At 38.8% G+C, this 24,064-nt stretch overlaps 2 protein-coding genes across 2 annotated transcripts; one reads left to right on the forward strand and one right to left on the reverse strand.

The window, feature by feature from the left end:
* The first annotated feature begins 1,814 nt into the window (after positions 1 to 1,814).
* LOC139983350 (uncharacterized) lies at positions 1,815 to 9,869 on the forward strand. Its single transcript, XM_071996879.1, has 4 exons — positions 1,815 to 2,090; positions 2,361 to 2,776; positions 4,797 to 4,946; positions 8,678 to 9,869. Exons 1-4 carry the CDS (start codon positions 2,088 to 2,090, stop codon positions 8,736 to 8,738), a joined length of 630 nt encoding a protein of 209 aa, XP_071852980.1. The 5' UTR covers positions 1,815 to 2,087; the 3' UTR covers positions 8,739 to 9,869.
* Positions 9,870 to 11,357: 1,488 nt separating this feature from the next.
* On the reverse strand, positions 11,358 to 23,952 carry LOC139983348 (tRNA (guanine-N(7)-)-methyltransferase-like). Its single transcript, XM_071996876.1, has 6 exons — positions 23,792 to 23,952; positions 18,577 to 18,713; positions 17,995 to 18,185; positions 17,242 to 17,355; positions 15,815 to 15,916; positions 11,358 to 13,530 (listed from the first exon to the last, which is right to left on the reverse strand). Exons 1-6 carry the CDS (start codon positions 23,869 to 23,871, stop codon positions 13,402 to 13,404), a joined length of 753 nt encoding a protein of 250 aa, XP_071852977.1. The 5' UTR covers positions 23,872 to 23,952; the 3' UTR covers positions 11,358 to 13,401.
* Between the last annotated feature and the right edge of the window lie 112 nt (positions 23,953 to 24,064).

Genomic DNA, 24,064 nt, shown 5'->3' on the forward strand with positions numbered 1-24,064 from the left:
CTGGCTTCCTCATCATCGCACAGTCGATTGAATTTTTCATTTTAATTCGGTAGCCGCAGTGTGGCAAAAGTGAACCAGTATTGCTCAAATAGTGTAAGTAGTGGAAGCTGTAGTGTTTCATAATCTAGGCCAGGATTTCCCTAAATTTATCCCCCAAGAACCCCTGAGGATGTCAGAGTTGTTCACGAACCCCCAACTTTTCGAGACACGATCTGAGTCATTATTTTACTATAATACGCATGACAGTGCTTCCTAAAAGATCAAGTATCACATGCATGTTACGGTACTACTATGGCAACATATGCGTATGGAACGCGAAAAGAGTTTGTCGATAGGTACGACTTCTGTATATTACTAAATTATATGATATATCAGATTTTAGTTCAACAAAAATTACTCTAGTTTTGACTTTCAGAAACGTCCCACGAACCCCCTGGGATGGACTCACGCACCCCTGTGGGTTCATGTACCCCAGTTAGGGAACCCTGATCTAGGCTATTAAAGTATGAATTTCTCAAGCATAGTTACAGTTCCGGGAAATGAACTGAGGTGTAGTGCGGATGTCATGTACCGAAATCGAATGCATTCGGTTCAAAAATTTATCATTAAATTAAACTATACCAAGAAATGTAACGTTTTCGTGCAACGTGTAAAACTTTGGATGTTCGGAAAAACTTACGAAGATGTTTCCGTGAAGCTTTCTGCCAGAACAGATGAATAGCTTTAACAGCTGTTTTATTAGTGGTAGAAAGAAAAATAATTATGTTATCGAATTAGGTTCATGAAAAACAATCGTTTCGTTGTTTAGTCAAATCATAAAATCTTGTCAACCTAAACCAGATTGAAATTTGAGATATATTTGCTAATATGGTCACCGATTCATAGTATCTAATAAGTTCATTTAAGTTTTATCCTGTATAACAAAGTATGAGAAAAGCTTTGCCTACTTGTTGAGTTATATATTATCTATTTTATCTTGAAAGTATATTTTTTTACGAGTAAATGTACTAAGTATATGCGAACACTCAATGAAAGTGCATAAAAGAGGAACCGTCCTATTTTTACAGAGCAAATGGGATAACCATCACAATTTTATTGTTAGCTCAAGTTACGTTACGTATGACTTAAACCCTTCTACCGCTTAAGAACGGTATTTTTCATACGTAATTTGTTACAAGGCTGCAGGAAGCTGAATTAGAAACTAGTAGAAAAACATTGGCAGGAAACCAAGTAGCATTCATTAGTTAGTATAAAATGTGCGGAAACAGTTCAACCAGGGAATTTCCATATCCAGTCGGTAAAGAATTAGACCCGCACGCACTGGCTTCCTCATTTCAACTTAACCCAAGAATCCACTCAACAATACGTTTTTAATGATTTGGTACATTTCTTTCTTATACTCTATAAATAGACACACAACCATCAATTGGCACTAACACTTATATTTATACAACTGTTCAATGAATAAATTTACTCAGAAAGGACCAAACTGAGATTTTTCAGTAACATTTGAATTTATTGGCACGTAAAGTGAAATAATGCTGTCATAGAACTATATTAACATCATGGAGGGTATCAAAAGGGGAAATTTTGTCGTCAATGACGTAATTTTAGAAGGTAAATTTCTTGGTAAAGCGACTATTTCCACAGGAATGTTTTTTTTTTACTTTAAGCTGATTCTTCTTTCTTTGTATTTTGATTGTCATACATCACAAAACGAAACGAATGGTATAAATATAACATTTATATGTACTACACACACTATATATATTCAATATATATCTATATATACCTATATATATATATACATATATATATATACCTATATATATATATATACCAATATATATATAGAGAGAGAGATATATATATAGATATAGATATATATAGATAAAGATATGATATATATTTATTTATTCAATAATTTGAATTTCTCGAGTCAAGGACCTGGTTTTTGTTCGTTGCGTCCTATATACACCAGGCATTGCTTCGTTTTGCGTTAGAAGTCCTATCGATTTGAGACTTTATTTTTTTACTTTACGATCATATTGCTTGCACTTTAAAATCAAAATCAAGACAGCGTCAATATGGTAGGAATTACTATCCAGGAGAATTTGTAAGGTCATGCTGACATAGATTGTCTGTGCAGTTGTATTTCTTTCATTAAAATAATATATCAGAATAAAACATAATATGTTAGCAAACTGCTTGTCCACTAAAGAGCCTGTGTGAGAGAATGTGTAAAAGTAAGAGGGCCTGACGTCTTACATATATTAATAATATATTTTAATATATTAATGTATGTTAGGCATTTACAATAGTTTTACGATAAGTTATCATGTGTTTCTTTCTCTTTCCAGAGACGTTTCATCTACCTTTTAGTCCTCTTGATCAGCTTCAATTTAAGCCTCGCGATGAAAATTCCTTTAACCGAAACAAGTCAAAACTTCAGCGGCTATGAAGCGTCGAATCAACAAATCATCGCAGAAAACGGCGAAAGGGAGACTAACCTACAACGGTATGTGCGTAATGTAGACAGTGCAACATGTGAAGAACCAACAGAACTTGAACTTCGAGAACTCCTTCATGATGCAGTTTACGTCTCTCGAGTCGGGCAGTTGAATACAGAGGATGAATACGAGAGGTTGATGACGTCAATAAGACGAATTGAAGATAGCAGTCAACATTGTCCCTTGTTTCATGTATTGAGTGGAGTGCCATTGAACCGTCGAACGAGTTGTCCCTGGGTAGAAATTACTGATTATAATATCACAAGGTAAGATATGGCATTCTTTGTGTGTGTATAATTTCCTTATTTCTTAGTCTGACAAACTGAAGGCATCCTACTTTAAGAACTCCTTATCTCTTTCCTTACTTTGTTAGGCATTCTGCTTTAGTGAAATGATAATAGCAGTTGAGATTGTATTTGAAAACGCAATTTCCCGCAATATCACCACTAACTGACATGAGACCTGAGGAAACAAAAACGGAATAATAAGAGGTTACCATTATTGACTTGCAAGCTAGCCAGTGCAAAACCTAATAAACAAGACATTAACATACTTTATCGAAATGGGGAGAGGGAAGGGGTGGGGTGGCACCGATCACCTTAATTCTCAGATATTACGGTTATAACGGTTATTAGAAACTACTATTATGAACCTGCAATCTAGCCAGTGCAAAACCAAATAACATAAGAAATTTAAAATACTTTATCGACATGGGGAAAGGTGGGGATGGGGGTAGGGGGTGGGGAGAGCTCTGATCATCTGAGTTCTCAGATATTACAGGGTTCATATCACAACCCATGTCTCAAAGAGCTGGTAAGCCACTTTCTAGGGTGCCGTGATAATTTTTGTTGGGGGTTGGGCGGTTTTACTTCCTTTTATATTTTATTCACCATCGTTCATTTGTACTGGAACAGTGTACTTAGGCTGGATGTTAGAGGAAGTATCACAGTATGTAAGGCTTTTTAATATTTTCTTTGAAGAAAAGAAGAAACAAAATTCCAAATTTGCAATGTTGTGGATTATTCAAATAAGATGAGTGTATGAGCTCAATCAACGGTTGATAAACATATCCTCGGCGGCAGTGGCATGCATTCACAGTGGACATGTCTTCAGTCTGAGGAATGAAACATTCAGAATGATGGACATGTCTTCAGTCTGAGGAATGAAACATTCAGAATGGTGGACATGTCCTCAGTCTGAGAAATAAAATATTCATCATGGTGGACATGTCCTCAGTCTGAGTAATAAAACATTCTTAATGGTGGACGTTCCTCAGTCTGAGAAATAAAACATTCAGAATGGTGGACATGTCTTCAGTCTGAGGAATAAACCATTCAGAATGGTGGACATGTCCTCAGTCTGAGGAATGAAACATTCAGAATGGTGGACATGTCCTCAGTCTGAGGAATGAAACATTCATCATGGTGGACATGTCCTCAGTCTGAGGAATAAAACATTCAGAATGTGGACATGTCCTCAGTCTGAGTAATAAAACATTCAAAATGGTGGACATGTCCTCAGTCTGATGAATAAAACATTCAGAGAAGTGTTTTACATTCTATCGGGAAAGCATAAGACCCATACATTTTCAAGCCTCTATCTTATTCTATCTGGGGGGGGGGGGGATGGGTGGATAAAATTCCCCTATTTATGTAATCATGTGTGGTACTTTGGGGCCCAGAGCATTATATTCTAGGAACCCCCGCCCCCCCCCCCCTCCTTCCAGTGTTTGAAGTTATAGGAGCCCAAAATAGAAAGATGGTAAATCTTGCCTGGAAATGTGAACACTGCAGGCTTTTATTTTTTTTGTGGGATTTCCACCATCTTGGGGCTCCTGGTCACGTGCCTCTGTTTTATATGAGATCGTGTGCGAAGTGGAATAAGGCTATTGTGGATTTACAAGAATACAGTAAATACCCACTCGATACACACAGAGAACACAGTTACTAATGTGAATCTTCAAGTTTTGTAACACAGTAAAAACTAGATCGTGCTATAAATCGGTAGTATGTGCTATTAGGATTACAGTAAGAACTGAGGATATATGTAATCCCAAAAAAAAATCCAGTTGTTGGGATTACACATATTCTCAGTAGGCTACTAACTGTAATCCTAATAGCACATGCTACCGCTTTATAAGCACAATCCAGTATTTTACTGTGGTACAAAACTTTTAAGATTTGCAGTATAGCTACTGTAATCTCTGTGTGAATCGGCTGAAATACCTACACTCATTCTTTTTTAATGATATTTTATTTTTATCATTTTCTTTTTCGTACTGTATAGGTTTCCACGAGAAATAACATACGCTGTGTGTGCTTGTCAGAATTGTATCGATATGAGAGAGGCATCAGGATTCACTGCTAACGACTGTCGCCATGTTTATGTCGAACAACCAATGCTTATACGTGGAGAATGCTTGAACAATGTGTACTCGTAAGTATATCTAATGCAGGCTTCAAGCCAATTTGAAAACTTGTTTTCTTCTTAATTAGTAAAGCATCAGTTTTAGTCAGACCCAATTTGTATTGAGTCTGACTTAATACATTGTAAGCCAAACTAAATAACTCACACCAACTATGTATTTGGTAAAACTGTATACTTAGCCCAATTCTCTCTACTCCCATCCCTTCCCCTCAAAGAGATTATCAGAGCGCATTAAGTCAAATAGCGTACAAAACGTTGACCTGTGTGCTAATTTTGTCACGAATGCAGCATGAATTTCCCTTTTCATTCCTAAGCAATTCATTCATACTGCCCTCAGTTTGGAAAAGTTACGTTACTGTGTCTCAAACGCATATATTTGATTGGAAACCGAATACTTTTTCTTTCACCATGATAACAAATGTGTGCGTAGGCAGAAAAGAAATCAGTGCGGGTCACACTAAGTTCAGATTTTCAATAACCATTAACCGTTCAAAGAATTTACCCGTTAACGGGTTTCCAATAAAATAAAAATTAAACCGTTTATCCTCAATTTAACATTGAATTGTGCATTTAGTTGCCACATGCACAGGGGCGTTAATCCGATTTGAAACGTGGGGGGGACGAGATCGATTCGAGTATTCCGGCCGTAAGTACTATCAAAGCGGAGCACCACCATCGGTTGGCGCGCAGCGTACAAGAAAATTTTTCTTCTGACAGACCCCTCAGATTGCAGGAAACGGCACTTCCCGTGCATTATGGCAGTAAGCAATACCCCTAAAATTGATAAAAATTTCCGGCAATTTTTTATTTTGGGAAATATTCTCGAAGGAAGTGATCGCCATTTATTCCTCAGTTTACCAATTCCTCGTCTCCCAGAAGCAACCAAAATTTAAGATATCGAAACATTTTTGTGTTGGCTGATCCATGATCACCGCCCATGCCCTTGAGAAGTGGTGACTGGGTGAATAAAAAGCTATGCCGTTTGAAAACATGGGCAGAAAAAGCAAAAGTAGCGAAACCTAAGGTAAAACGCGCGATAACGAAGTGATTATTTTCCAGGTTAATTGAGACTGTATCAAACGCGAGCTTAGGACAAACATATTCAAAGGTAATGACATTACTAATCCCGATATGTCGTCTTTGAGGTGTGTGGAAAATCCGCAACGACCATCAAAGAGCAATTGAATATTTAGTCTACTTTTCGATTTCGAAAACACTTTTTTTTTGTAAATTTTGACAACATTTTAATACACCTTTGACAATTTTTTTTGGGGGGGGGGGCCTGTGCCCCGGGCCCCAATAGACACGACGCCACTGACCCCAGGACCTTAGATATAGGCCTATTGCAGGGATGGGCAACCTTTTGATTGAATGGGCCAGATTTTAGGAGTGAAAGATTGACAGGGCCGCACCTAACCAACGGCCTGCTGTTGATTTGAAACCTTTGATTCCGAGGACGTTCAAGCAATAGTTGTGTGTACTTAATCTGTATTTACAAAACCATAATGTCAATACAGTCCAGTTGATAATTAATGGTGATAATAGACCAACCTGATAGCATCATTAGTGCAGATAAATTCTAAGCAGCTAGCTCGTTTTTGGTGATGATGCAAGATAGATTGATTTTTTTTCTTTTTCTTGAGACATCCCACGGGCCGCAAAAAAATCACTGGCGGGCCGCATGTGGCCCGCAGGTCTATAGGAACGATGTCCCAAAATTTCCCCGGACATAAAGGCGAAGGAAGCTATCCGCCGCGACTGCATGTGAGTTTCTCGACCTACCGTCCTGGGAGTCATACCACAAAATGGTGCATTTCCTCATAAGCCATTATTAATAATTTAAATAACTAACTAATAAGGCACAGCCCAGATCCGAGTTCGTATAGTGAGCTTAGCGCAAATTTGGCCAAAAGTCGTCAAACGCCAGCATGTTAAACCAGGTTGCTAGGTCTACGAGAATACATTTATGTGAAATTTGAAAACAAGGATAACAAGACAAACCACTTTTATTATGTTTTCAGGGCCTCACACATGCGCATGTATCGTCAGAATAGGTCCCATGTGAGTGGTGGCTAAAGTGATGAAGGCATGAACATATATCAGTGGTTGTTCGTTGGAGTCCTCAAGCAAGTTACCTCGGTTGCTAGGTGGATCTGCATCTGGTTATCGGGTGAATTCTGGTCGGAGCGTACTATGTAACCACCATGTACACAGGGACGTAGCTAAGGCCTGATGATTGGGGGGGGGGGGTTGTAGTGGCTGAAAATCGGTTTTGAAGCCAGAAAATTCCGACTGCTGCTTTGTACCCCCCACCCTCGCGCTACTCGTCAACGATACGGTCAGAAAACCCAATCTTTCGCGACTGCACTTCTGTTACGAACTTGTTGCGATACAGTTGTACCCACTGGCACTCATTTCACAAACTTATTGCCCCCCCCCCCACCCCAACCACATATTTTTGTGAAATTCGGGCAATGTGCTGATAGCTTTTGGGCACCTACTGAAAGAAAGATAATTTGCAATGTGTTTTTCAGTGGTTAAACTGATATTATTATTACCCAACAATTCTCACCAATACGGAAGGGTAACAAGACGGAAAATGATTGTATGCTATTTGCATGCGATGTAAAAACCGATGCATGCGTGTATGATATGCACATCATCACGTGGAATGCGTGCGTAGCGCGCGAAAAATTTTGGTTATATTTTTCTGGCAAGTCATTACAACCACCCCCCCCCACACACACACACACACACAAATCAAATTGGGCTCCTACGCCTATGACGGTAGTTCTATTAGGCATTTTTTTTGTGTAGTATTCAAAATCATACGAAGTTTTGTACGGTGGAGTATAAGAATCGCGAGATACAATTTCCAAAATTCGCAAGGAAAACTTGGTAAATATGACAGGTTAAAGGTCAATTTTGACCGAAATTTTTAGGTCATGCACAATCACAGGGATAAATGAATACATTTTTGAGCTAGCGTCAGTTTTACCAAGTTTGGGGGTGAGACACCCCTCACCCCCTGTAACGACGTCCCCGCGCGGTGAATATGGAACACGATCACATGGTTCAGCCTCTGTAGCGTCATGGTGCTTCGTAGCCTTGTCTTCAAACGCCTCAGAGCACTAAAAGATCCCTCGGCTTCCGTCGATCTGGTAGAAGAGACGGGAGCAACCGCAAGAGAGGTTCGACTTCACCAAACATAGCCCGTACCGCTGGATTTATCGACTTGAATATTTGTCTATACCCTTCAACCGACGACGAATGTAACTGGCCTCGAAATAAAGGCAGACTAAGCTTAAGATTGTTGGAGAGCTCAGGGTACTAACTCCCGAAATCTGAGTGGAATTCTCCATTCAGCAACATTGAGTGATATTCGAGGATATGAATCCTAAGATGTGTAAGCCGTAACCAAATAGAGCCACGACACTACTCTTTTTCCAAATGTGTGGGGGACATTTGATATTGTTTCCCCCATCCATCGAAATGTGGGGGGGACGTGTCCCCCCGTCCCCCCTGGATTGACGCCCATGCACATGCAGTAAGCTAAATTGTCCGAAGGATTAAGAGCTGGAGATATTGTTAACGAGGGAGCACAGTTTTTATGATTTCTATTTTACTACCTTCATTTTCCGGGGAGGGGGAGGAGGGAGTGGCATCACTCTCACCTTCGGCTGCCCATGTTACCGGTCACATCTGGATACTATCTTTGTGTTGTTCTATCTTCCTAACAGTTACTCTCTTCACGAGGAACCGGTATCTGTCGGTTGTGTGTGCGACCGGTTAAGTCTTTGAAAGTTCAGCTTCAAGACAGACGGACACACAGACGGTTGGGCCGACACAACTTCGTTTTGTAGTATCCTGTACAAGATTAATAAACAATGGTGGTAAACCAATTTGAAGTGTTTGTTAAACAGTTAAAGGCAACTCTATGAATCTTAGTGTTTTGCTAAGATAAGGGGTACAATTGAAATCCTTCGTTATGACGTCAACATGAATATTTAGTAGGATTACTCTAAGGCTTCAACTAGAGTGAGTCAAAGGTCGTCGCCCATATTTTCTTTAATATTACTTTGAAGCAACAAACGTAACACGAATTATTTGAAGTAACCAGTCGCAGTGAAACTATTGCTATGTGTATTAAGTATCACACATTATTGAAAATTTACTAAATTCAACAATTCTATGTACCATGATATGTATTTTGAAATTGAAGGAAATGTTATAATGTGTTTTTTACAACTGCAGTGAATAGTTACCGAACAGCGTGCCGTAATTTCGCTTGTGAGTATGCATGATATGATTTGCATATATAGTCATTTCAATTATGCTCCTAAGTATGATTTCATAAGAGTTCTTTTCAAGTAGATTGGTGTTGCGACCCTGCTGATCGTAAATTTGTGTCTTGATGTAAGTAGACTAGGGGCTGAGAGTGGACTGGGGTCGAGAGTGGACTGAGGCTGGGAGTGAACTGAAGCTGCGAGTGGACAAAGGCTGAGGATGGACTGGGGTTGAGAGTGGACTTGGGTTAAGTGATAACTAGAGATAAGAGTGAACTAGGGGTGAGAACTGACTGGGGCTGAGAGTGAACTGGGGGTGAGAACTGACTGGGGCTGAGAGTGAACTGGGGGTGAGAACTGACTGGGGCTGAGAGTGGACTGGGGCTGAGAATAGACTGGGTGAGAACTGACTGGGGCTGAGAGTAGACTGGGGGTGAGAACTGACTGGGGCTGAGAGTGAACTGGGGGTGAGAACTGACTAGGGCTGAGAGTGGACTGGGGGTGAGAACTGATTAGGGCTGAGAATAGACTGGGTGAGAACTGACTGGGGATGAGAGTGAACTGGGAGTGAGAACTGACTGGGGCTGAGAACTGACTGGGGCTGAGAATAGAGTGGGTGAGAATTGACTGGGGCTGAGAGTAGACTAGGGGTGAGAACTGACTGGAGATGAGAGTGAACTAGGGCTGAGAACTGACTGGGGCTGAGAGTGGACTGGGGATGAGAACTGACTGGGGCTGAGAATAGACTGGGGGTGAGAACTGACTGGGGCTGAGAGTGGACTGGGGGTGAGAACTGACTGGGGCTGAGAGTGGACTGGGGGTGAGAACTGACTGGGGCTGAGAATAGACTGGGTGAGAACTGACTGGGGCTGAGAGTAGCCTTGGGGTGAGAACTGACTGGGGATGAGAGTGGACTGGGGGTGAGAACTGACTGGGGATGAGAGTAGACTGGGGGTGAGAACTGACTGGGGATGAGAGTGGACTGGGGGTGAGAACTGACTGGGGCTGAGAGTGGACTGGGGCCGTGAGAACTGAATGGGGCTGAGAATAGACAGGGTGAGAACTGACTGGGGCTGAGAGTAGCCTTGGGGTGAGAACTGACTGGGGCTGAGAGTAGACTGGGGGTGAGAACTGACAGGGGTTGATAGTGGACTGGGGGTGAGAACTGACTGGGGTTGAGCATGGACTGGAGTTGCAGGTGGACTGGGGTTAATTGTGGACTGAGGGTGGACAAAGGCTGAAGATGGTCTGGGGTAGACAGTAGACCGGGGTTGAGAGTGAACGCGGGCTAAGAGTTGACTGGGGCTGAGAGTGGACTAAGGCTGAGAGTAGACTGGGGTTGAGAGTGGACTATAGCGGATAGTGGATCCGTTAAGTTGTCTAGTTTTTGTACCCATGCTCTCTATCTATTGACTTTTGTTAACAAGTATTTATTCTTCATTTTGTTGGTTTTAATACCTAATGGTACATTAACGTTCATCGACGAAGATAACTACGATTTGGAACACTCAATTATCTCCTTTTATTCGATTCACATTTTGTTTGTGTGTGTCCTTGGACCAGCGCTACCATTTACAGGAAGATTAGAACAAAGAACATGGTCAAATAAGAAGAAGATTGTTAAAATAACTGGTCCAATGACTATATGTATAGACTCATTCATAAATTGCAATGAACTTTTTCCTTTTCTTATATACCGTGAGGTGAATTTGACCCATCTTGTTCGATATTCTTTCCTTTATAAAACACATTTTGAGTCTTTCAAGCTCATTTTGACTTTACTGACATATTATTGAATTATTGAGACGAATAAATGCTATTTATTTGTAGATATTAATCTGGAATATTGAATTAATCATTACTTTTGGAATTTGTTGGTAATTGTTAACATTAACAATGATAATGTTACAGTTTTACTGCCAGAAAGCTGTACATGGGCCAAAGGGAGAATTGATGACTCTCTTTCGTTTAATCACTTAAAAAAAAAAATGATAAAAAACAAAAACGAAATCGAACGGAAGTTAGTTGACCGAACAGTGTCAAATTTATGGAATATTCCCCCCCCCCCCCCCCTAAAAAATGAAACATTACTAGAATATTGTTCAATATTAAAATGAAAATAAGATTTCAAACATCACATTTGAAAATCATTTATTAACCAAATACAAACAATAACAGCCGTCATGTTATTACAAGATATTGCAACTACACCAAACTTAAACAATAAATAGAGTCTTACTCCAGACCTGTTTGAAAAGCAGCCCGGGTTTTAAGACCGTCAATATTCAGTGAGGATTTATGGTTAACTTTGGATCATTGTTTAAATGCAATCCGAATTAAGTTAACACTTGTGAAATGATACTGCAATTACTTAGAAATGATCAAATTCCAACCCCTAAAAAATCTCAACTTTAAACATCATATACACATTCAAAATACACGCACATTATAAACCAATTTTTCCCGGCTGACTCAGGAGATGCGTTGGGGGAGGCATGGTTCTTTGGTCACCATCGCTTCCTTTGTGCAACTCACTGATTATCTTTCGAAACTCATTTGGGTATAAAATTCCATCTTAAAATGGCTGATAACAAATTTATCAAAGTTTATGTCCCGCCATCAATCACCATATTCACAAGGAAACCATTCATCGGCACGTTTCGGTTCCCACACTGACGTAAAACAGACGAAGAAGCACAACTAACAAACAGAAAAAGATACATTAAGTTCTCAAATAGTCGGCTTTATGGATTTAAGTAGCATTGCATCTCTCATTGTGTCCAGCCTTGGATATAACCTTCTTGTACTCCAGCAGTATAAAGTTAAGTACTTGTACTCTTGTTAAGAGCCTTGTACTGGTGGTACTCATACTAAAGTACTTGTGTACTCTTACTCATGCTGATGTACTTGTACCACAACTATGTGTTTAAACACCTGCTAACAGTCTGTAGATACACTAGTGCAAAACTAAATACTGGTACTCCTGATTAGAGCCAGGTATTGGTACTCATACCAAGGGTAACTCTACTTGTGTACTCTTACTCATGCTGATGTACTTGTACCACAACTATGTGTTTAAACACCTGCTAACAGTCTGTAGATACACTAGTGCAAAACTAAATACTGGTACTCCTGATTAGAGCCAGGTATTGGTACTCATACCAAGGTTAAATCTACTTGTGTAGTCTTCACTCATGCTGGTGTACTTGTATAACAACTATGTGTGTAAAGATCTGTCAAACAGTCTGTAGATACACTAGTGCAAATATAAATACTGGTACTCATGATTAGAGCCAGGTATTGGTACTCATACCAAGGTTAATTCTACTTGTGTACTCTTACTCATGCTGGTGTACTTGTATCACAACTATGTGTATAAAGACCTGCCAACAGTCTGTAGATACACTAGTGCAAATATAAATACTGGTACTCATGATTAGAGCCAGGTATTGGTACTCATACCAAGGTTAATTCTACTTGTGTACTCTTACTCAGGCTGATGTACTTGTACCACAACTATGTGTATAAAGACCTGCCAACAGTCTGTAGATACACTAGTGCAAAACTAAATACTGGTACTCATTATTAGAGTCTTGTATTGGTACTCATACCAAGGTTAATTCTACTTGTACCCATGCTGTTGTACTCATACTATACGTCTGTATGGGAGGAATGAAGACTCTAATTTTAACATGATATTAGATATGACTTTGTGAAAAAGATACCTTTTATTGTCAAAGAAAACCTTCACTACTTCACCACGCAAGGTAAACCACTCTGGCTTTCTTGTAAGCATTGCAATGACTGCAAATGGAATACCCTGTGGTGTTGACATACTGACAGAAACCAACTGGTCCAGATAGAACCAAATTTGCTACACCACTTCACAGCACCTCTTCCTCTACACCATGTCCTCTGCACCATTTCTGCGTGACCATTCCTCATACACCATTTCCGGCTCCTACACCATTTCTACCGTTGATCAGTATCAGGTTCACCTGTTCCTTCTAGGTCAGGTTAATCTGTTCCTTCTCAGTCATGTTAATCTGTTCCTTCTCGATCAGGTTAATCTCTTCCTTCTAGATCATGTTAATCTGTTGTTTTTCTCCATCAGTTGCTGTACAGCAGTCCTTGGTACTTTCCTCATTACGTCATCAAGTCAAATACAAATTGAAAACTCAATCAGTTGACAGATAGGAATCTGCAATCCTTCGGAATATTCCTGGCCATTTATCACCTTTATTTCTGGTCACCTTCTTACCTTCCTCTGTACTTTCATACAATAGTGAAACAATTGGATCCTTTTCCTGCATGGACAAGAACATTTTCAATCAGGGTTAAATGCAGGCTAATTATTTACCTTATATCAGTTTCACCAGTGAATTATGATGAAATTAGGAAATTCATGACCTTTTGTGACCATATTGATAATTTGTCAAGGATGAATTCAAGAGGTCAACAAATCTTAATCCAATCACCCAATTCTAACTTGCAAACATCCATAGGAAATGATCTATTTTGTGATGGATATAGAATAGAAGGGAAGGAGATGCATTCTTTTCATGGAATTGTATCTATTTTTCCAAGGCAACATACTCTTCAGTTGGTGAATAAATATGATAATGAGGTGATCCGTTCCGGAAGCTCATGTGTATGCAAGTACTCGAGGCCCAATTCGAAACAACAAGTGAACTTGTTCATAAATTCTTTAGTATAACATGGCTGACTAGATCTCCTAGAAATCATTTTGTATGGGTCAGGGAAAAGTCATTTGAAAATTCCATCCTTTCCTTTTAGATGACAATTTTCTATAAACATTCCAATATTTGTGATGCCATTGGCGAGATGGATTACTGAGTATTATGCAGTGAACGCTGTTGATTAATTCATCAAGGATAAGTGACTCTTATTAATATCTACCAGGACTACAGAAAATCATAGATTCAAGCAATGGGGCTAGAAAAAAGAAAATCTCACTATATTAGACCTACATTTCTTTTTTGTCGCCAAGATCTTTTGCAGACTGGATTTTGCTTGCTGGCTGCCTATTGAGAAGCCCTGCTCTATATATCATGGATTTAGCCAGATATTTAGAAAGTACAAATCTTGGCCAGTGACTCAAATTTGCAACCCAGGGGAAGGGTCTGAGAGGAGGGGGTCAGAGGGGATGTTTCCATCCTCTCCTTTGGGTAAAATCTTCTACGATTAGTAGTGCTCAAGCTCAATGTTAATGTACTGTAGTGCATTAAATTCAGGGTATTTGCAGATTATGTTTGAGATTTCAAAGGACTTCCACTTTCTTGTTTCAATTTACACTTCTACTGACCTAACACTAGGATTAACTAGAGCACCAATGGTGCAGAAGCTCATACCTTTTCGAGCTTAAAAATGTAGGGCCCACAAAACTTTATGGCCCACCAAATTTCAGGCCATTTTTCAGACTCCACCAATTTTGGGCCATGAGGGATAACCCCCCCCCCCTCCATTAGCAGAATCCTGGCCACACCACTGGCTATAAGTCCTATTTTCCCCCTTTAAATCCTATTTTACCCTCTCTCTCAAACAATACCACTGACCTACCCTATTAAACTTTCTCCCCTCTACCTGAGCAGACCTGAAGCACTCGTTGCCAAAATTTTGGCTGGCTGCCTACATACCTCAGGCTCAAAGACTTCTAAGAATTGGCAAGTGCTGATTGGCTATAGGGCTCTCACGCTTACAGTTCAACAGTTAATAACAACTCCCAGTCCTGCTTTAATTCCACTAACAGCCTCTGCAGAGCTTAACCACAAATGTAAACAAACACTGCAGAGACTGGGAGACAAATTAAAAGAGCTTTGGCAAAAGGTGAAGACTCAGATTTTTATAAACAATGGGGATTAATTGTAATTAATTAACTTTTGACCAAAAATTATTAGGCATCACCTTATTCATATACAATCCAACAATCACCAGTTCAACTTTGAATATGATCCATCAAAATCTTGAGGAGATTGAGATATTTGAAAATATTACAAAGAATGACCCCCGATGACCCCTTAAATGACATTTGACCTCAATTTTCTGAACACCCCTCGTAACTCTCATCCCGAGGAACGTTGTGACTAAGTTTCATTATAACTGGCCATACACTGTACGAACAGGAGCAATTTGAAAATATAGGGCCGCAGCCCGGGCCACAAAAGACCCCTAGTTGATCTTTGATCTCAAATTCATGAACACCCTGAAGGTAAAACTTCCATAGTACTCTCGTGACAAACCCTCAACATTGTAACATGGAATCTGTAGGAGAAGAAGCATTTTGCGTATTTCCACAAAATGGCCCATTACGGCCACAGGTGACCTTTGACCCCAAATTTCGGACCATCTCTGATGGCCATATACCCAAAGGTCCTTGTGTCCAAGTTTCATGAAATTCCATCAAACATTGTGCGAGTGGGAGCGGTTTTACCAATTGTTGACGGATAGAGTGATAGAGTGATAGACGCCGCACTGTAACAATAGCTCACACCAGCATGCTGGTATGAGCTACGTAAAAATGGCTTTTATTAACATTGGTACTCAAAATCTATGTCAGCTTTTAAGACAAACCTGTTCTTCCTCTGACACAGCTTCAAATAGTTGGTGCTCCGAGAAATGTTGGACCATCCATTCATGCACCTCTTTGACATCGCTGATAGTGTAGACTATGCCCTATGAAAGAGAATGAAAATACAGTACACTTGTTAAATGCAGTAAGCGTACGATAATGAGTATCCTTTTAGATGCAATTAGACTAATTACTCAAACGAGGTTGGAAAACAATTCACCAAAGCAACCCTGAGCAAGCCAACAATGCATCAGGTACACAGGCCTATTTTTTCGTTTAATGGCAGAAGAGGTCTACATGACATTGATGGTTGGTGCTAAAATGGCTCCAAGGACTAACGTTGTGTCCATATTGGTAAACTACACTGTAGCATGTCCACTATGCGCAGACATAACGGTAAAGTACATGAATCATCGTAATTCTCAGAGCATAAAACCTTCAAACTCTCCTATAGAAACCTCAGAACTGATAATGTACATTGTGTCCTATAATAGAGAGGAAAGATACACCTATCTTAATGAGTGCAACAAAATGAAAGCATTCAAAGTTGAGGTTTTTATGTCAGTGGTTGATGTTACTAATTCTCAGAGTAACATAGCAAAGAGAGTGGAGTGTTTGCTTTTTTATTGTATAACAAAAGTAGGCTTACTTGTCCAAACGTTGCATTTGAATAATTGAGTACTAGTATATCTTGTCACATGTGTAGCATACATTGACAGGTAAGTTCTTGTCAATCACGTAAAACTTGTTCTCTTTAATTTAATTATACATTAACAATAGAGCACCTTTGGATGACTTCAGCAGCATTTGTCCTTCACAAATAAGTAATGCATTAATATTAACACAACATGTGCATGGGGAACGGGTCAAAAATTGTTATAGAATAAACAACCTGGACGAATAGCAGTGTTTCTTCTCTAGTTGGGTGAATGAATGTTAATCTTGAGTGCATGAATGTCGTAGTTTTAACTGTCAATTCTAGCCGTTCAACAAGCATTCATGTTCATGTCATCATGAATACTATGTCAGGTAAGTTAACTTTATGCATGTCTTAATATTAAATGTTGGTCCTACCACTTCAGCAAGAACATACACATATTTTTGACATAATCTGACATTTACCATCTTGATATTATGTAATTGTCCATCAGCAAGAGCATGCATATTCATGTTATCATGAATGTATTAATTATGAACATACTCCTAACCCCTCCAGCAAGCAGATATTCCTTCATGGCTACTAGTCCTTACATGAATACATTAATATTATATATAAGTCCTACCCTTTCAGCAAGCAGATATGCACATTCTTGTTGTCATGGCTACTAATCATAAAATGAATGTCTTGATCTAACATAATATTCCTACCCCTTTGGCAAGAACATACATATTCATAATATCTTGAATGTATAATAAATGTCACTCCTACCCCTTCAGCGAGCAGATATGCATATTCAGCAAGCAAAGTCTGGTTGATGATCCTCCACTTGTGCTTCGTCTTCTTAAAATGAGGATCAGGATACAAGAAAAACATTTTGGTGAGCTGTTAAAAAAAGAGAAGCACAACTGTAACAAAATGACAGCTCTCTGGTTGCCTTCCAAACGATAATAGTTCAATCAGTATTGGAGTGTCAGCTCATAGAGTGATGTAAAATGAGTCATAAAATCGAGACAGCCAAATCTAGACACAATTGACTAACATAAGTACACAGTAATGTACAGTATGATGAAATTCATAAACATGAAGTTTGAAAGTATGAGTAAAACTTTATTGCAAGTGATAATGATCTCAGCATATACGCAGGCCCTACAAATGAGAGATATTGAGAAAGTTTTTTTTTTTTGGGGGGGGGGCAGGGGTTTCACAGGAGGATACAGCCCCAATCACCTTTTGGCCATTTAGGTGTCCAAAGGAAATAAGTGAAAAACAGAAGAATATAGCTCAATTGTCAAAATACATTCACTTCTACGTAAAGAAGAATTCTTCTTCGGGTGACATAAATTGCCTATCGAGACAAAAATGACTCGCCAAGACTCTCTGTAGCATACCAGCTTAAGTTTTACAATTTAAAATAACATATTGAATCATTTAGGGAGCTGTTTACTGGTATTCCATGATGGGTGAAACAAAAAAATGTTAAAGTGAAATATTAAAATACTCCATCAAGGTTATTAAGCCTACCTGACCCTTTCTGAAATAATTGGGCAGATATTTCATGGCATTGGTCCTAATACAAGCTATATTTTGGTACCCATCTTTCTCTCCAGTTTGCTGCCTAAGGGCTTCAATTCTGTCGCATACATAATCAGAAACCTTCACTCTTATCTCCAAGCCAAGCATCAGCGTATCTGGAAACATTGTTGATAAAGTTACTGAAAGATACAAGAGAAAAGAATTTCCAGTCAATACTGAGCAGTACTTTATTTGTTACACCATGAATCTATCCTTGATAAAATGCACAAAATTGTTCACAAGAGGTTACCAAACCTTACTGTTTGTTGCTTATGGACATACTCTTCCATGACAGGACTTCCAAACATGACCGAAGACCTTTGTTTTTCAAAAACTTTACATACAGTATAAGTTGAAAACAAGGAAAGTTTTATATGATTTTTTTGTGTACCATTAATTAAGTGATACTTTACTTTGCTTCACTTTAAAGATCGTTGAAAAGAGATGCCATAAAGTAGATATAGGAAAACTAAAAGCAGACTAAACAGAAAGCTAAATGACACTTTTGAAAGTAGAATGGAATATATTTACCAAGTAGCCCTCCATATCCACAACCAATATCCAAAAATTGTACTTCTTTCGGTTGTAAGCTCTTTCCATCAGATTCTGAGTTGTCGAAGTATGCTGGATAAAGCTGTGACCAATCCATTTCCTCTGGTGAGACAGGACTATAGACAAGAAAGACAAGAAAGACATCTTACAGAGACATGTAACATTAACGGAAGAAAACATTGTCCTTCTTTGTTCCTCTTTCTTTAAGGAAGTGTTTCCCTAACCTATTGTATAATGCAGGTGAGGTAATTTGTCATTAGCTAGTTTGGTAAAGAGTTCCCAATGGGAAGTAGCAAAGTTAAATCTTCCTAAAGGGAAGATATATGGTACACTAAATGTATAACAGAAAGGAATAATACAGTGTCAGATTGAGAAAAAAACAAAACAAGTTTTTACTGTAGATAATACAGAGCAGGTCATATATTTAATTTATGCTGTTAGCTCCTTTTAATCCCTTATATCTACAGTACTATGGAAATCACAATGGTATATGGGTCAATCCATGCCAAATCAACAGTGGCCTCCACGTCGACCCTCTCAGAATCGCCTGAAATTGATATGGTGTCTTGCCATATGTCTCAAAGGATGAAATTGGGCAACAAAAATTTTTTAAAAATTTTCGTTGCTAGGATACGGCCCCGCCTAGCAACTAAATCCAGATTGCATTTTAAGAGCACTTAATTTGTGTCAAGTTTGGAGGCATTTTTTGCATAAATGTAAAGTATTTTATGTCTGATATTGCAGATATTGTGGAAGACATGTGGCCAGTCTTCGAATTTAGCTGATTTTGAGGAAAATTTATGGTCTCAATTTTTCGTAACAAGTAATTAAAATGGCAGAAAATGAGATAGGGGTCTTTTCTGGCCCTACTTTGAGTGTGCTCTATATTCACAAGCAGAGGCAAGTTTGAGTTTTAATTTCCATAGGATCCTTGTCCAGTGGTAGTTGTACGGGAAAAGTGCAAAAAAAAGTCAAGCGGGTCGTACGTTTTACGAACAGCGCCCTCAAACTTAAGAAATCTCACTTTTGGCCCTAATTGGGGGTCCATTTTGGGCCTGTGGGTATTTTTTAATTTTTTTTTAAATAGCATTTTTCAGGAGCGTATTGACCCTATTTTTAAAAACTCAAGTCAAAAAGTTGTGTATTTTGTGTTATCTACTCAAATTTACGACTCGAAAATTGCAAAAATCACTTCGTTCATGTGTATGAAAATGCTTGCACAAGCCGATTTGAGTAATTCAAATGACAACAACTTCTTAGCATTAATCATACAGGTGCTTAACAATTAGGAGGGTGGTCCACTAGCATAAGGACTACAAATAAACTGCATTTTCAGGGTCATATGCCCAACGATGCCTGTGAACAGCGCCCTCAAACATCACATTTTACCAATATTTTGGGCTATTTTGGGCATTTCAAGGTCAAATTTGGTCACAATTAAAAGGTTTTTTTTTGGTTTTTAATACAAAACTAGTAAGATATGTATAGTTATGATGCAAAGAATGAGCTAAAACATCTTTTATATTAGTTATTAATGCTCTGATGAGCAGCTTAAAGTGGCGTATATGAGTTTCATCAGCTGTACAGAAACATGCCAGCAAGGACAAACAGTGGTAACATTGTATCTTCATTCAAAGAGATGTCAAACAATATTAGAAATTATTGAAATGTATTTATTAAAAGTGTTCTGTCTAATACTCTTTGACTCCCTCTCACCCCCACCCCCCCCCCCCCCCCCAGCACCCTCCCCATAGTGCACTATGCAGATTTGTATACACACAGTATGTGACTGACTTTTACTGCATAGAGACTGCATAAACATGCATTCAAGGTATACTGAATTATTTGGTAAGGTAATCTTCTGCTTCAAATTGTCTGTATGCATGTAACACACCCCTCCCACCCACATCCTCAACCCAACCCTATATCAGAATAGAAAATTGTGAACCAGTGCGTACAGTGTGCACTGTATATGTGTGTACATGTTCAGTACAGTGTTATTTTACACCAAGCAAATACACACTGTCCACAATCATGTACAGTACACACTGTGTACTGGTCATTCCATTCAATACTGTGCATATATCAATGTCATTTGATATTTGAAATGTAGTGTATGCTTTTGCTAATTCAATAAATTAAAAGACTTTCAATAGTTTATAAGGAATGTTTAACCAGTACATAAATGTGCAGTGTGTATACTGTACATGATTTTGGACAGTGTTTATTTAAAAGTGCTTGGTGAAAAATAACACTGTACTGAACATGTACACACATATATATTGCATAGTGCATACTGTGCATATTTCAATGTCTTTTTAAATATTTGCAATGAAGTGTATGCATTTGCTAATTCACTAAATTAAAAGACTTTTAATATTTTAAAAGGAATTTTTAACCAGTATATACATGTACAGTGTGTATACTGTACATGATTTTGGACAGTGTGTATTTAAATAGTACCTGGTGTAAAATAACACTGTACAGAACATGTACACACATATACAGTGCACACTGTACACACTGGTTCACATTCATTTTCTATTCTGATATAGGGTTGGGTAGAGGATGTGGGTGGGAGGGGTGGGTTACATGCATACAGACAATTTGAAGCAGAAGATTACCTTACCAAAACATTCAGTATTTGCATGTTTATGCAGTCTCTATGCAGTAAAAGTCAGTCACATACTGTGTGTATACAAATCTGCATAGTGCACTATGGGGAGGGTGCTGGGGGGGGGGGTGGGGGTGAGAGGGAGTCAAAGAGTATTAGACAGAACACTTTTAATAAATACATTTCAATAATTTCTAATATTGTTTGACATCTCTTTGAATGAAGATACAATGTTACCACTGTTTGTCCTCGCAAGCATGTTTCTGTACAGCTGATGAAACTCATATACGCCACTTTAAGCTGCTCATCAGAGCATTAATAACTAATATAAAAGATGTTTTAGCTCATTCTTTGCATCATAACTATACATATCTTACTAGTTTTGTATTAAAAACTGAAAAAAAACCTTTTAATTGTGACCAAATTTGACCTTGAAATGCCCAAAATAGCCCAAAATATTGGTAAAATGTGATGTTTGAGGGCGCTGTTCACAGGCATCGTTGGGCATATGACCCTGAAAATGCAGTTTATTTGTAGTCCTTATGCTAGTGGACCACCCTCCTAATTGTTAAGCACCTGTATGATTAATGCTAAGAAGTTGTTGCCTTTTGAATTACTCAAATCGGCTTGTGCAAGCATTTTCATACACATGAACGAAGTGATTTTTGCAATTTTCGAGTCGTAAATTTGAGTAGATAACACAAAATACACAACTTTTTGACTTGAGTTTTCAAAAATAGGGTCAATACGCTCCTGAAAAATGCTATTTAAAAAAAAATTAAAAAATACCCACAGGCCCAAAATGGACCCCCAATTAGGGCCAGAAGTGAGATTTCTTAAGTTTGAGGGCGCTGTTCGTAAAACGTACGACCCGCTTGACTTTTTTTTTGCACTTTTCCCGTACAACTACCACTGGACAAGGATCCTATGGAAATTAAAACTCAAACATGCCTCTGCTTGTGAATATAGAGCACACTCAAAGTAGGGCCAGAAAAGACCCCTATCTCATTTTCTGCCATTTTAATTACTTGTTACGAAAAATTGAGACCATAAATTTTCCTCAAAATCAGCTAAATTCGAAGACTGGCCACATGTCTTCCACAATATCTGCAATATCAGACATAAAATACTTTACATTTATGCAAAAAATGCCTCCAAACTTGACACAAATTAAGTGCTCTTAAAATGCAATCTGGATTTGGTTGCTAGGCGGGGCCGTATCCTAGCAACGAAAATTTTTAAAAATTTTTTGTTGCCCAATTTCATCCTTTGAGACATATGGCAAGACACCATATCAATTTCAGGCGATTCTGAGAGGGTCGACGTGGAATCGACCCAAAAATCTGTTGATTTGGCATGGATTGACCCATATATATTGTTCTCTTTAATTCCAAAGTTTTTTTATTTTCCCCCTCCCTTCCATAACCCAAATCCTTCATCTCAGAGTTTTAAAGGGTGTGAAGACTCGCGCAAAAAGAAACCTCTTATGCCGGTAATTTAACCTAGCTTTGAATGAGGTGTAACAGAAGTGTTAAACACCACCATCGATCCCACAAAATACACACAAAGCTTGCTACCTTCGGTAATTAGACACTAGTGTACAGTCAGTACATACAGCTGCGGTCAATACCCACAGCACAGTATACGAAAGATACAGGGATGGACAAAAGATAACAAGGTATCATGTTTCATTACTGTCTGCATTTTGTAGCGACACAAACAAAACGTCACTTGCAAGCGGCAGAAAGTTAATTTTTTCAGATGGCCGCACGCGGTTTGGGGCGAGTCTTCAATGCCTTTAAGATAATGAGATTCAATCTTCAGGGCACTGTTAATCTTGAATTGTTTATCATTTCCTATAACATGCAAAGTGTTGTGATGGATATCTCAATAGCTTAAGGACTGCTTCCACTCTTTTTGAATCCAACTTTTTACTAATTACAAGCACCCATTTCAAACTGTGCTAGGCACTGTGCCATAAAATGTGGTAATTTTGTATGATGTATACTGATTGGTTCATGAACGGTCAAGCAAACAGTGCCTGTTCCATTCTATTTCACCAGGCTGAATAGCAAATTGAATTGATTATGGTAAAATCATGACAGTATCCCCATGTCTAATTGATTCATTTGCCTATGGCGTACTGTAGATGTTGCAATATGTCACAGAAAGTCATTGCTATGGCTCTGTATTATTCACTAGATGGGATTTCACTTCCATCTCTGCCTCGCTGCTGTATGAATTAAGATCAAATGATTCATGTTGGTCTCCTAGGATCTAGACCCCTTATTGGTTCTGGTGCTCCCAACATATGTCATGTAGTACTGAATATGTGGGACACTGGCAGGGCCTAATCTATGTAAGGCTAACTCAATAGCAACTGCTTCATGCTGACCATGTGAAAGGTTTACGTTTCGCAGAATTGATCCAACTCATATGAAAAATACCCATTGCATAGTTTCAGTTTAGGACTTACACAACCTACAGTACAGTTGCCCATACCCTTAGGCCTAGTTGGACTCAAAGAAGGGATTAAGAACACCGAATCAATCATACCGATTGTACTTTCTGTATACTTACTAATCAAAGTTGTGATCCGACATTGGATTCGCATGTGCTCTTTGGCGGTAGAACCGCTTCTGGGGTAAAGATGTTGCCATGCTGGGTGGTAGAAGCTAATTTTAATTTCGTGCCGTGTTGGGTCATAATAGTAGTGTGTCACTAAACTTCGGGTAGATCAATTAAGAATACGGAAGCGTACAAGCAGCATGAAGTTGATGTACTCACCACACACTAAACCAGTAATACTCTTTTAAAGAGGATATTAATTCACATAAAGAAGTAAAATGATCT

The sequence above is a fragment of the Apostichopus japonicus genome, chromosome 16, assembly GCF_037975245.1.
Source record: "Apostichopus japonicus isolate 1M-3 chromosome 16, ASM3797524v1, whole genome shotgun sequence".
Lineage (NCBI taxonomy): Eukaryota > Metazoa > Echinodermata > Holothuroidea > Aspidochirotida > Stichopodidae > Apostichopus > Apostichopus japonicus.

What these genes read in the sequence shown, in the direction of transcription:
- LOC139983350 (XM_071996879.1), top strand. An exon ending in ACTGATTATAATATCACAAG is followed by an intron (nt 2,777 to 4,796) that starts GTAAGATATGGC and finishes CGTACTGTATAG; the next exon opens with GTTTCCACGAGAAATAACAT. An exon ending in TGCTTGAACAATGTGTACTC is followed by an intron (nt 4,947 to 8,677) that starts GTAAGTATATCT and finishes TCTTCCTAACAG; the next exon opens with TTACTCTCTTCACGAGGAAC.
- LOC139983348 (XM_071996876.1), bottom strand. Translation starts at nt 23,871, where the DNA reads ATGGCAACATCTTTACCCCAGAAGCGGTTCTACCGCCAAAGAGCACAT. An exon ending in TCGGATCACAACTTTGATTA is followed by an intron (nt 18,714 to 23,791) that starts GTAAGTATACAG and finishes TCTTGTCTATAG; the next exon opens with TCCTGTCTCACCAGAGGAAA. An exon ending in TGGATATGGAGGGCTACTTG is followed by an intron (nt 18,186 to 18,576) that starts GTAAATATATTC and finishes TGTATCTTTCAG; the next exon opens with TAACTTTATCAACAATGTTT.